The sequence below is a fragment of the Coregonus lavaretus genome (genome assembly GCF_964263955.1).
Source record: "Coregonus lavaretus genome assembly, chromosome: 20".
Taxonomy (NCBI): domain Eukaryota; kingdom Metazoa; phylum Chordata; class Actinopteri; order Salmoniformes; family Salmonidae; genus Coregonus; species Coregonus lavaretus.
In genome coordinates this window covers 32,493,753-32,507,972 of record NC_140007.1, presented here as the reverse complement: position 1 = coordinate 32,507,972, position 14,220 = coordinate 32,493,753, and the positions used below count along the sequence as shown (strand labels likewise).

Genomic DNA, 14,220 nt, shown 5'->3' with positions numbered 1-14,220 from the left:
GGGACGTAGTTCATCCCTTGGTTACTAAAGCAACTAAGAAACCAATTTTTTCCTATCAGGTGGCTAAAGCTAACTTTACCTGTGTTAATCTCACGAAAGGTCTACCATTGTTGGGTATGGTACCTGTTGGATGGTGTCGGTTTATCTATACGCCTAATGCTGAGTTTAAACCTGTTTCCAGGGCTGATGTCTGGTGGTGGTGTGGAGGCGTTCATCTGTTTGATGGACTGCCTGGAAATGCCACAGGCACCTGTGCACTAGTCTCTCTTTTGCTACCAATTTCTGTGTATCCAACAGGTGTTCAGGAGCTGGTGACCCATGTGTCGGACTTAATTCCTACCAGGACCAGGCGCGCTGTGGGCCCTACTCATGGGGACCCAACCTACATTGATGCAATTGGGGTCCCTAGGGGGGTACCAGATGAGTATAAATTGATTGACCAAGTAGCCGCAGGTTTTGAATCTTCATTTTGCTGGTGGTGCACGATTAATAAAAATGTTGACAGAATCAATTATGTCCATTTTAATGTTCAAAAATTAGGCAATTGGACACAACAAGGTTTTGAGGCGGTGCATGGCCAGTTGGCTGCGACCTCTCTCATGGCTTTCCAAAATCGTATTGCTGTCGACATGCTCCTGGCTGAAAAAGGAGGAGTATGTGCTATGTTTGGTGAACAATGTTGTACCTTTATTCCCAACAATACAGCCACAGATGGCAGCTTGACTGTCGCCCTGGAAGGGTTACGAACTCTTAATGGCAAAATGAAGAGCCACTCAGGGGTGGATACTTCAATGTGGGACTCTTGGATGGATGCGTTTGGTAAATATAAAACGCTTGTTTCTTCTATACTTGTATCCATCTCTGTTTTTGCTGCAATTCTAGTGCTTTGTGGATGCTGTTGCATTCCATGCATACGGACGCTGACAACCAGGATTATAACCACCGCTATTGATCCACATCCTGCAGATAACGGTCAGATGTTTCCTTTGCTTGCTATTGACGATGCTGACCAAGGATATCTGGATGATGAATAGCATTTAAGCTTTTTGTCACGTCTCTTGTGAGACGTGAAGAGGGGGAATGTAAAACTTTATCTTCTGATAAAGTTTTCCCTATTTTGCCAATTGCAGCATTTAAGCTTTCTGTCACGTCTCTTGTGAGACGTGAAGAGGGGGAATGTAAAACTTTATCCTCTGATAAAGTTTTCCCTATTTTGCCAATTGCAGCATTTAAGCTTTTTGTCACGTCTCTTGTGAGACGTGAAGAGGGGGAATGTAAAACTATATCTTCTGATAAAGTTTTCCCTATTTTGCCAATTACACTGTTAGCTTGTGTCACGTCTTAAGTTTTCCTTCTTTACTGTTACTTGGTCACGTCTCTGGGGAGACGTGAAGAGAGGGATTTGTCGTAGTAAATATATAATGTTATAGCTTGGTCTGACTAAAATCTTGTGCATAACCCATCTTGTGTTGGGCCTTTGGATTTAATACAATGCACAAAGACTTCTATCTTGTCGGCCTTATCAGCAGGTGGCTATGGACAACACCCACGCCATAGGTCTCTCAGTTCTCCCAAACTCACGAGTTATTGCTCTGAGGACATACACACACACACCCCCACACACACACACACATACACACACACACACACACACACACATCATCATTGTTAAACATACACACATACACACACACACACATACACACACACACACACACACACACACACACACACACACACACTCACACACACACACACATACACACACGCACACACACACACACACACATCATCATTGTTAAGCACACACACACAAAAACCCCCTTCTCTTAGGCTGAACATCTGAAGACAGAGAACCCGACTCAGAGCCAATGCAATGGAAGTGACCTCGACCAACTCATCAGGACCAATCAGAAGATCAGAACTACTAGAATCAACCTACTTTATTTTATTGTATAAAATGTCAGCACACAATGTTTAGGGGCGCGCTCTCAGATATCTCCCTACGAGGTTGACGAACGGGTCCGTGCACGCTATTTACAGATATCTTTACCTCTGAATAAACTGCCTCATATTATACAATCATCCACCTTGTCCGAAAGTCTCTACTTGGTCTCCGTTCTCCAGTAAACTTGTGATCATCAACATAATATGTTTTAGATTAAACGTTTCTGTCATTGTTGAATAGTTTGTGCTTACTGGCTAGTGGCTACTGTAATATTTAAGGTCAATTTGAGCTGCGGACCAAGAATGTCATGTGGCCAGCTACAACAAAATGTTAGGCAAGGATGTAATGTCAATTGAAGTAGAATTATCTTTCGCCAACCCTGCTCCTCAGACTCTTCTTCATATCTCATAGTGGGAATAGGGCCCAAAGGCGTCCTCATGCTTCCCATCCGAAACAGTTTGGGCATATATTATGACATTTTGTGACGTTTTTGTTTGTTTTTGTCTCCGGCAAGGGTTTTTTCGGCTGTTCGTGCACACACAAAAATGTTCTTGAGGCAAACCGAAGTTCGGAAGCCGAAGTCTACACCCCTTCCTCAGTGATAGGTCAACAGTAGGGATTCTTCAACAAAGTGTTTGTTGTCGTTCAACGACAGACGGCGCATTTTAATGCAAAAAAATATGTACTTGAGAAATATTGCACAGAACATCTTGGTTAGATGAAAAGTTGCGCGACTAAGATCTCTGCAAAAACGTTACAATTAATGACAGATTTCTTCAATTATCTTAGATTAAATCTGACTATTTTGAGGAAGTGTATACTGGTTACGACATCTCAAGATAGACAAACAGTACTATATCCGCCTTTCTCGTTTTTCAAGCTAATGTCTTTTAAGGGGGTATGCGAGCACACTCGTTCAGTTCACTTAGCCGAGTTCGGCTAGGCGCCAGCCGAACCGAAGCATGCGGAAGCCTTTAGACTGAAACCAAAGACCGTACAGTATTAAGATAGGCAGAAACTGTTTCTCCAATAGAAATCCTTGATCACACTTGTAGGCGACGTCATGGCGACGTTGGCTAGTTAAACTCATGCGTAGAAATACGTCATCGGGTCTAACGGTCGTCTCACGCCGAACTGCGCATGTGCAGGCCGTCAAATCAAAGGCACTCGATATAAAAGTTGTTTTTGACAAAAATGAAAACGTGTCAGTTGGTCACTTTTATGAGGTTGGAGTAATAACATGTTCAACTATGTTGTGCCTTTAGATTTTGAGAAAATTAACTAAGGAAGGATTTTTCACTTCTCTCATTGACTTCTCAAACCCCTGCCTGGTCTGTTTCGCAAGCGTTCCCTGGAAGTCTTGCGATGTTGCGCCTATGGGGTTAGTAACTCTGTGCTGAAACGTTACTACACTGAACAAAAATATAAGCAACATGTAAAGTGCTGTTCCCATGTTTCATGAGCTGAAATAAAAGATCTCTGAAATGTTCAATACACACAAAAAGCTTATGAGCACAAATTTGTTTACATCCCTGTTAGTGAACATTTTATCCTTTGTCAAGATAATCCATCCGCCAGACAGGTGTGGCATATCAAGAAGCTGATTAAAAGGCATTGATCATTACACAGGTGCACCTTGTGCTGGGGACAATAGGTGCAGTTTTGTCACACTGCAATGCCACAGATGTCTCAAGTTTTGAGGGAGCGTGCAATTGGCATGCTGACTGCAGGATTGTCTGATTGTTTCTGTCTGTAATAAAGCCCTTTTGTGGGGGAAAAAAATCATTCTGATTGGCTGGGCCTAGCTCCCCAGTGGGTCGGCCTGGCTCTCAAGTAGGTTGACCTATGCCCTTCCAGGCCCACCCATGGCTGCGCCCCTGCCCAGTCATGTGAAATCCATAGATTAGGGCCTAATTAATTTATTTCGATTTACTGATTTCCTTATATGAACTGTAACTCAGCAAAATCGTTGAAATTCATGCATGTTGCGTTTATATTTTTGTTCAGTATACTATGCACAGTGTATCAGCATCAAACTCGCCCCTTTACTCTCTTAATCCAGCTAACCTTGTAATGGGTCCTCAGTCCTAGAAGGCTCTCGAAGATGAAAAGGAAGTAGCAACCTCCCAGCACGCAAAGGCCCTTCAGAATAGAGTCCTGTTCTTCAGAGTGGCTTGACTGTGGCCCAATCTTGGCCTGCAGGACACAGAAACAACATGACATGGTTTTCACATCAGCAACAGGTTTTACATTTACAACATTTACTACTAGATTTTACAACTTCACCCTCCATGACTAAACAGAGACAGCAGCACTGGTATTTATGTAGTGTTTGACAGTTTGGACTGGTACTTACGTGAGGCAGGAGATGCAGCAAGGCATCTCCACACAGCGTCCCCACAGCCAGGGCTGTCATTGGGCAGAGGAAGGAACGGAGGCGGTCGGGTGGCAGGAGGGGCACCAGGCTCAGAGCCAGCAGAGACGGCAGGCTGATCACAACCAGAGCCAAGGAGCTCCATCCCAGAGCTGCAAAACAAACAATATATTGTATTGTATTCATTTAGATGCTGTATTCATTCTGCTTGGTCAATAGGGTATTGTAGTTTCCAGGGTTATGTTAAGTCTAGGTTTGTCCTAAATGTAAAGTTATGCCCCTGTGCTCCAACTTATAAAGGGATACGTTGAGTTTTAAAACATACTATATCGATAAATAATTTCTTGTCATAGCTGGTAAGTAGTTTCATTAATGCACCTTTGAGGAAAGTCACACTCCTTTCTGACTCTGCCCCATGAGTCTCTGGGTGGCGTAGACACACGCCACTCTCAATCTGGTACAGCAGAGCTGGACACAGGAGGGTGAAGTGGGCAGGAGTGATGTGGGATGCCTTTTCCAGACCGAAATTCCACAAGAGTTGAGTAACGTTCAGACACTGTGAAAAGGAAAGGGTTAAAAGTCATCACTGTCCACTGAAATTGTTTATGTACGGGGAATGTTCTGATTTTCTCATTAACTCTAAAAGTGTTTTATTTTGACAAAAGGGACCCAAAACATTCCTTGGCCAGGCATGTACAACAGAACACCCTTTTCCTTTAACTTCCTCCTAATCTTTACAATGTCAAATAAAAACATCACCGGAGAGGATGATATTTTGCCAAAAACAGTAAGCAGAATTCAGTTGTGAACTTTGTGCATTTGGCACAAAACATTAGCCAAATGTTTTTTATTGACTACTCACATTCCCATGAAGATGCCTCATAGTGGGGTGATTTGACACAAGGGAGTCAAACATTCCTTGGACAGGAATAGTGTGTGCAATAGGGGATGACCACAGAAGGACCTCTTCCTTAATCACATGATCAGAGGAAAATGTGCTGCCCTCTTTAGACCCAGATCCAGCAGGCCCTGATATCCCAGGCTGTGGGGTTCTTTCAGAGGGGGTTGGAAAGAAGAGGCAGCACAGTTTATTCAGGTGTCATTGTGTAACTATTCATAGCTTGATGAGCACTAGAATGCCAAAACTTCAGTACTTCAAAAGTGGCTACTAACAATGCCTTCAGAAAGTATTCACACCCCTTGACTTTTTCCACATTTTGTTGTTTTACAAAGTGGGATTAAAATAGATTTAATTGTCATTTTGTCAACCACATACACTAAATACTCTAATGTCAAAGTGGAAGAAACATTCAAACATTTATAAAAAGAAATATGAAAAATTAAACACATTTACAGTAATCTTGATTCGATAAGTATTCAACCCCCTGAGTCAATACATGTTAGAATCACCTTTGGCAGCGATTACAGCTCTGAGTCATTCTGGGTAAGTCTCGAAGAGCTTTCTACATTTACATTTTAGTCATTTATTTTTATTTTATTTTATTTCACCTTTATTTAACCAGGTAAAGCCAGTTGAGAACAAGTTCTCATTTACAACTGCAACCTGGCCAAGATAAAGCAAAGCAGTGTGATAAAAACAACAACACAGAGTTACATATGGGGTAAAACAAAACATAAAGTCAAAAATACAACAGAAAATATATATACAGTGTGTGCAAATGTAGTAAGTTATGGAGGTAAGGCAATAAATAGGACACAGTGCAAAATAATTACAATTAGTATTAACACTGGCAAGAGATGATGTGCAAATAGAGATACTAGGGTGCAAATGAGCAAAATAAATAACAATATGGGGATGAGGTAGTTGGGTGGGCTTATTTCAGATGGGCTGTGTACAGATGCAGTGATCGGTAAGGTGCTCTGACAACTGATGCTTAAAGTTAGTGAGGGAGATAAGAGTCTCCAGCTTCAGAGATTTTTGCAGTTCGTTCCAGTTATTGGCAGCAGAGAACTGGAAGGAATGGCGGCCAAAGGAGGTGTTGGCTTTGGGGATGACCAGTGAGATATACCTGCTGGAGCGCATACTACGGGTGGGTGTTGCTATGGTGACCAATGAGCTAAGATAAGGCGGGGATTTGCCTAGCAGTGATTTATAGATGGCCTGGTGCCAGTGGGTTTGGCGACGAATATGTAGTGAGGACCAGCCAACAAGAGCGTACAGGTCACAGTGGTGGGTAGTATATGGGGCTTTGGTGACAAAACGGATGGCACTGTGATAGACTACATCCAATTTGCTGAGTAGAGTGTTGGAGTCTATTTTGTAAATGACATCGCCGAAGTCAAGGATCGGTAGGATTGTCAGTTTTACGAGGGCATGTTTGGCAGCATGAGTGAAGGAGGCTTTGTTTGCGAAATAGGAAGCAGATTCTAGATTTAACTTTGGATTGGAGATGCTTAATGTGAGTCTGGAAGGAGAGTTTACAGTCTAACCAGACACCTAGGTATTTGTAGTTGTCCACATACTCTAGGTCAGACCTGTCGAGAGTAGTGATTCTTGTCGGGTGGGAGGGTGCCAGCAGCGTTCAATTGAAGAGCATGCATTTAGTTTTACTAGTGTTTAAGAGCAGTTGGAGGCTATGGAAGGAGTGTTGTATGGCATTGAAGCTCGTTTGGAGGTTTGTTAACACAGTGTCCAATGAAGGGCCAGATGTATACAAAATGGTGTCGTCTGCGTAGAGGTGGATCTGAGAGTCACCAGCAGCAAGAGCGACATCATTGATATACACAGAGAAAAGAGTCGGCCCAATAATTGAACCCTGTGGCACCCCCATAGAGACTGCCATAGGTCCAGACAACAGGCCCTCCGATTTGACACATTGAACTCTATCTGAGAAGTAGTTGGTGAACCAGGCGAGGCAGTCATTTGAGAAACCAAGGCTATTTAGTCTGCCAATAAGAATGCGGTGGTTGACAGAGTCGAAAGCCTTGGCCAGGTCAATGAAGACGGCTGCACAGTACTGTCTATTTAGCAGACTACACCTGGAGTGTGCAACATTTGCCCATTATTATTTTCAAAAATCTTCAAGCTCTGTCAAATTGGTTGTTGATCATCGCTAGACATCCATTTGCAGGTCTTGCCATAGATTTTCAAGCAGATTTAAGTCAAAACTGTAACTCGGCTACTAAAGGAACATTCACTGTCTTCTTGGTAAGCAACTCCAGTGTAGATTTGGCCTTGTGTTTTAGGTTATTGTCCTGCTAAAATGCGAATTAATCTCCCAGTCTGGTGGAAAGCAGACTGAACCAGGTTTTCCTCTAGGATTTTGCCTGTGCCTAGCTCTATGCTGTTTATTTTTTATCCTGAAAAACTCTCCAGTCCTTAACGATTACAAGCTACCCATAACATGATGCAGCTACCTCTATGCTTGAAAATATGGAGAGAGGTACTCAGTAGTAATGTGTTGTATTGAATTTTCCACAAACATAACACTTTGTATTCAGGACAAAAAATTAAATTGCTTTGCCACATTTTCTGCAGTATTACTTTAGTGCCTTGTTGCAAACAGGATGCATGTTTTGGAATATTTTTTTTCTGTACAGGCTTCCTTCTTTTCAATCTGTCAATTAGGTTAGTATTGTGGAGTAACTACAATGTTGGTTGATCCATCCTCAGTTCTCCTATCACAGCCATTAAACTCTGTAACCGTTTTAAAGTCACCATTTGCCTCATGGTGAAATCCCTGAGCGGTTTCCTTCCTCTCCGGCAACTGAGCTAGGAAGGACACCTGTATCTTTGTAGTGACTGGGTGTATTGACACAGTGTAATTAATAACTTCACCATGCTCAAAGGGATATTCAATGTCTGTTTCTTTTTTACCCATCTACCAATAAGTGCCCATCTTTGTGAGGCATTGGAAAACCACCCTGGTCTTTGTGGTTGAATCTGTTTGAAATTCACTGCTCGATTGAGGGACCTCACAGATAATTGTATGTGTGGGGTACAGAGATGAGGTAGTCATTCAAAAATCATGTTAAACAATATTATTGCACACTGAGTGAGTCCATGCAGCTTAAGTGTCTTGTTAAGCAAATTTTTTTAGGCTTGCCATAACACAGGAGTTGAATATTTATTGACTCAAGACATTTCAACTTTCATTTTTTATTATTACTAAAATAAAATCAAAAACATAATTCCACTTTGACATTATGGGGTATTGTATGTAGGCCAGTGACAGAAAATCTCAATTTAATCCATTTTAAAATGTGGAAAAATGCAATAAATGTGGAAAAAGTCAAGTGGTGTGAATACTTTCTGAAGGCACAGTTTATCTCACATATTTAAGAATCATGGGATCAAATCAGTTGCAATATCTGTATCTCACCTGGCTGCATTTGCAGAGGGGGGTGGTTGAATAGGCCTACTTGGACTGGGGGTGTCTGTTTCCTGATCATGAAATTGTGGGTGAGGGGGTGTCAGAGTGTTATGGTTGTGCCTCAAACCTCGGTGGCTGATCTCCAACACACTGACCTGCCCTAGTCCCAGGCTGCCCAGTAACTTCTGCATGCCCTTATAGGACAGAGTCCCATTGTCTCCATACTGATGGAACAGACGCTGCAAGTAGTAGACCTGGAAAAAAAGGTATTGACAAAAGTAAATTGTCAGCTGAAATTATCGGCAAGAGGGATAATCATTAGTGTTAAAACACTACCATTATGAGACTATTATAATAGCTAGCCTACTTTATATTTTTACTTTATTAAATGTAGTTTTACAGGGATAGTGCACATTAATTAACATTACTGTAAAAAGTGCCAGTTTTAGCCAGCTGGCTAATTTTCAACTGCAGTCCATTTTTACTGATGCAATTTAGTGCAGCCCCTTTTTACTGATGCAATTTAGGTTTAGTGTCCTGTTGACAGCAGTGTCTCTCCTAAAACTTTAAAATGTGACCTTATCAACTATGACTTCCAGAATCTTCATAATATTGCTGTGAAATGAAGTTGTATCACTGATCTATTGAGGCCAAATTCAGATATGAGATGCCTGGAGACAATAAAAATCAAATAAAATCAAGCTTTATTTATACAGCCTATTTCAGACATGGAATGCAACGCAATGTGCTTCACAGGAAAAAACAAATAAACAATGAAAATAAATGCTGAAATATTTACTACACAAGATAAAAAAGAAAAAAAAGAATGACAAAATCTGAAAGACTAAAAAGCACCCACTCTCAAGTATGTCCACAGTTTCGGCCCCCCTCAGGTTCTCTGGCAGGCTATTCCAGAGGCTGTGGGCATAATAACTAAAGGCTGCCTCTCCATGCATCTTGGTCCTAGGCTTTGGGATAGTTTAAAGGCCAGTGCCAGAGGACCTGAGGGACCTACTGGGTACATAACTTAAAAGCATGTCTGACATGTATTGGGGTGCACAATCGTGGATTGATTTAAAAACTAATGGAATAATCTCAAACTCACAGGCAGCCAGTGCAGAGACCTTAAAAACGGTGTAATGTGTGCTCTCCGTCTGGTGTTGGTCAGTACCCGTGCTGCAGCATTCTGTATGTTTTGCAGTTGACCAATGGCTTTCTTGGGTAGACCAGACAGGAGAGCAATACTGTAGTCAAGCCTGCATGTAATAAAAGCATTGAGTCTCTGTATCAGCCTGAGAGAGAAACGGCCGCACCTTGGCAATGTTCCTCAGGTGGTAAAAAGCTATTTTGGTCACATTCCTAATGTGTGACTCGAAGATTAGTTCAGAATCTAAAATAACACCTAGGTTTTTTACCTGGTCTTTTATCTTTGCCTGTGAATTAAAATGTGCGGCCAGATTCTCTCTCTGTGCTTTGGCTCCAACAATAAGTACCTCGGTGTGACGAGTACTGAGTATACGAAGAGGCAGGACGCAGACGCAGGAATTAACAAGGTCAAGGTTTACTTAACAATGACAACGAGAAATAACAAAGATAGAGTAAACGACACAACGCTAAACAATCACACACACAACATCATCCAGAACAGTCCAGGGCTAAATAGTGGTGGTGATGAGATGAGGTGCAGGTGTGCTGGAGGTGATTAGGGTGCGTTGGGTTTCCATTCCGGTGTTGCCGAGGTGGTGCGCTCAGACCGGTGGCTCAGTAGACCGGCGAATCAGAATCTGATTCGCCGGAGGGGAGCACCGGGAGGAGACGTAACACTCGGTCTTGTCTTGATTTAGCTGGAGGAAATTGTGAGCCATCCAAGTATTTAAAATCACTACTACAGTCTAAATTATCCGTGGAGATAAAATCCTCTGGTGACACAAATGTAAAGTTGTGTATCATCTGCATAGCAGTGAAAATCAATGCTGTGCTTTCTGATAACGCTGCCAAGGGGTAACATATACAGTGCCTTCGGAAAGTATTCAGACCCCTTGACTTTCTCCACATTGTTATATTATAGCCTTATTCTAAAATGTATTAAATTGTTTTCTTCCCTCATCAATCAAAAACAGGTTTTTAGAAATGTTTGCTAATTTATAAATTTAAAAAAACGGAAATATCACATTTACATAAGTATTCAGACCCTTTACTCAGTACTTTGTTGAAGCACCTTTGGCAGCGATTACAGCATTGAGTTTTCTTGGGTATGACGCTACAAGCTTGGCACACCTGTATTTGGGGAGTTTCTCCCATTCTTCTCTGCAGATCCTCTCAAGCTCTGTCAGGTTGGATGGGGAGCATTGCTGCACAGCTATTTTCAGGTCTCTCCAGAGATGTTAGATCGGGTTCAAGTCCGGGCTCTGGCTGGGCCACTCAAGGACAATCATAGACTTGTCCCGAAGCCACTCCTGTGTTGACTTGGCTGTGTGCTTAGGGTCGTTGTCCTGTTGGAGGGTGAACCTTCGCACCAGTCTGAGATCCTGAGCGCTCTGGAGCAGGTTTTCATCAAGGATCTCTCTGTACTTTGCGCAGATAATCTTTGCCTCGATCCTGACTAGTCTCCCAGTCCCTGCCGCTGAAAAACATCTCCACAGCATGATGCTAGCACCACCATGCTTCACCATAGGGATGGTGTCAGGTTTCCTCCAGACGTGACACTTGGCATTCAGGCCAAAGAGTTCAATCTTGGTTTCATCAGACCAGAGAACCTTGTTTCTCATTGTCTGAGAGTCTTTAGGTGCCTTTTGGCAAACTTCAAGCGGGCTGTCATGTGCCTTTTACTGAGGAGTGGTTTCCGTCTGGCCACTGTACCATAAAGGCCAGATTGGTGGAGTGCTGCAGAGATGGCTGTCCTTCTGGAGGTTCTCCCATCTCCACAGAGGAACTCTAGAGCTCTGTCAGAGTGACCATTAGGTTCTTGGTCACCTCCCTGACGAAGGCCCTTCTCCCCCGATTGCTTAGTTTGGCCGGGCGGCCAGCTCTAGGAAGAGTCTTGGTGGTTCCAAACACCTTCCATTTAAGAATGATGGAGGCCACTGTGTTCTTGGGGACCTTCAATGCGGCAGACATTTTTTGGTAGCCTTCCCCAGATCTGTGCCTCGACACAATCCTGTCTCGGAGCACTAAGGACAATTCCTTCGACCTCATGGCTTGGTTTTGCTCTTACATGCACTGTCAACTGTGGGACCTTATACAGACAGTTGTGTGCCTTTCCATGTCCAATCAATTGAATTTCCCACAGGTGGACTCCAATCAAATGGAAGAAACATCTCAAGGATGATCAATGGAAACAGGATGCACCTGAGCTCAATTTCGAGTCTCATAGCAAAGGGTCTGAATAGTTATGTAAATAAGCTATTCGTTTTTTTAATTTTTATAAATGTGCAGAGATTTCTAAAAACCTGTTTTCTCTTTGTCATTATGGGGTATTGTGTGTACATTGCTGAGAAAAAAATCATATTTAATCAATTTTAGAATAAGGCTGTAACGTAACAAAATGTGGGAAAAGTCAAGGGGTCTGAATACTTTCCGAAGGCATTGTATAAACTGAACAGTACCGGACCCAAAATCGAACATTGTGGAACGCCACATGTGATATGTATTTTCTCTGAGTTATGTTCATCAAGGGTGACAAAAAACTCTCGACCAGTTAAATAGGTCCTAAACCAATTTAGAACTTGACTGGAGGCCAACCCACCTCTCCAGTCTGTCCAGAAGGGCATCATGTTCAACGGTGTTGAATGCAGCACTTAAATACAAGAGTACAAGGACAGAAAGCTGTTTGGCATCCGTGTTGGCTCGAAGATAATGTACCACTTTAACTGAGGCTGTTTCTGTGCTGGGCACGGAAACCAGATTGGATTTTTTTTTTAATATATGGTTGGCACTTTAAAAAATAATTTAGCTGTTTGAAAACCAATTCCTCCTGAGTGTTGCTTAAGAATGGAAGGTTGGAGATTGGCTGAAAATGTCTTTAAGCTTAAGAATCTAGAATACTTTTCTTCAGAAGGCGTTTCACCCATAGCAGTTTTCTGTGCAGTGGGGAAAGTGCTTGTGAACAGGGAGTGATTAACAATAGCTTGCACTTCTTCAGATATGCAATTAAAAACTGTTTCGAAGGTGGTGGGGATAGGATCGAGAAGGCAAGTAGAAGGCTTAAATTGTGATATAACTTTAATGAGCAAGTAAGTCTGTCAACCAGGGAAAATACATCCATAGTGCTTTTGCATGGTAGGATTGGGCACAAATCATCAAACTTCTCATCAGGTCTTGCTTGACTGATACTCAGCCTAATGTTGGTTATCTTATCTCTGAAATATGCCGCAAACTCATCACATTTAGACGTGGAGGAAAGTTCACATAGGTTTGAGGGGTAGGATTTATCAGGCCATCAAACGTCGAGAAGAGCACTCTCGAAATATTCTGATGAATAATGATCAAGTTAGAAAAATGGCATAGGCCGTCTTCTACATATTCTCACCTGCTCCTCAAAAGCCTCGTCTAAATGTTCGACTGCTGATACCTCATGTCGGCTTCCATTTGATGTTCTGTCTGTCGTATTCCATGGCGTTTCCACTATGCCACTGAGAGATGGTCGCGCCCCTGTCCCGAACTCCAGCAGACAGACAAATACCGCGAGTGTCAGTAGAGGTGACATCCTAGAAATTAACTGCACAAAGCAATATGGAGGCAAGTTTATTCAAAAGTCACGTAACGTGAACAGTCTCAATAACTTCTTAATGCTGCCAGTGTGTTTATCATTTAGTCCGCCAAACTGTAACACTTACAAGCAGCCAAACGCTACAAAATTGCCAAACTTCTTACAGTCCGTGAACCTACAAAATCGTACACATTTTATTATGCCTATAGGCTACTCACACGGGTTACTTTCGCCAGTCCTGAAATACATCTTCTCTTGCCCTGCTGATCAGAGGGTTGAAGAGCCTGGGGTTATTGTCTTTTGTTTTTCTGAGGTAGTATTATAACGACTCGTTAACTGAGTCATGAAACAGATAAGGGAGGCCGCAAAGCATTGATTACGGCAATTGACCTACCTTTTCCAATGCAGCAGGATGGATTGCCCTGCTCAAGGCACGTGAGAAGTGTTCCTAATCGTATGATATCCATGTCCTGGAACAGTTGCTGCAATAACTGGGCTACTGCAACATCTTCAAACCAATATAATAATAGGTGGAGGATTTAACAATGTAGCCTAACAAGGGTTGAATTGAATGAATTTCCACAAAAATAATAATTATCTCAACCTCTGATGATAAGGGCTACTGTATGCAAATTGTTATCACTTAAAGGGGCAAGCAGCAGTTGCTGCGTCCATTTTTGGATGTATAAATTATATGAATATAATTTATAAATGCCTCATGAGCTTAGTTCAACTGTCGTACCCCATCAGAACCCAAAATATAACCTTGTTTTACTCCAATGTCTGTCAACATTGAACATGTAAACAAACGCTGCATAGGCTTAAAACATGCTTAAAACTGTAACGTTGATATCTT

At 42.2% G+C, this 14,220-nt stretch overlaps 1 protein-coding gene across 1 annotated transcript in view; it reads right to left on the bottom strand.

Annotated features, from left to right (window-relative positions):
- Positions 1-13,367, bottom strand: part of LOC311148089 (zinc transporter ZIP5-like) — a 28,633-nt gene extending 15,266 nt beyond the window's left edge. The window contains exons 1-6 of the mRNA XM_084185001.1: positions 13,185-13,367; positions 8,666-8,910; positions 5,185-5,374; positions 4,701-4,878; positions 4,305-4,474; positions 4,016-4,144 (exon numbers count right to left, since the gene is read on the bottom strand). Coding sequence (XP_084041127.1) covers positions 4,016-4,144; positions 4,305-4,474; positions 4,701-4,878; positions 5,185-5,374; positions 8,666-8,910; positions 13,185-13,361 — 1,089 coding nt within the window. The 5' untranslated portion in view covers positions 13,362-13,367. The remainder of the gene's footprint in view (positions 1-4,015; positions 4,145-4,304; positions 4,475-4,700; positions 4,879-5,184; positions 5,375-8,665; positions 8,911-13,184) is intronic.
- Between the last annotated feature and the right edge of the window lie 853 nt (positions 13,368-14,220).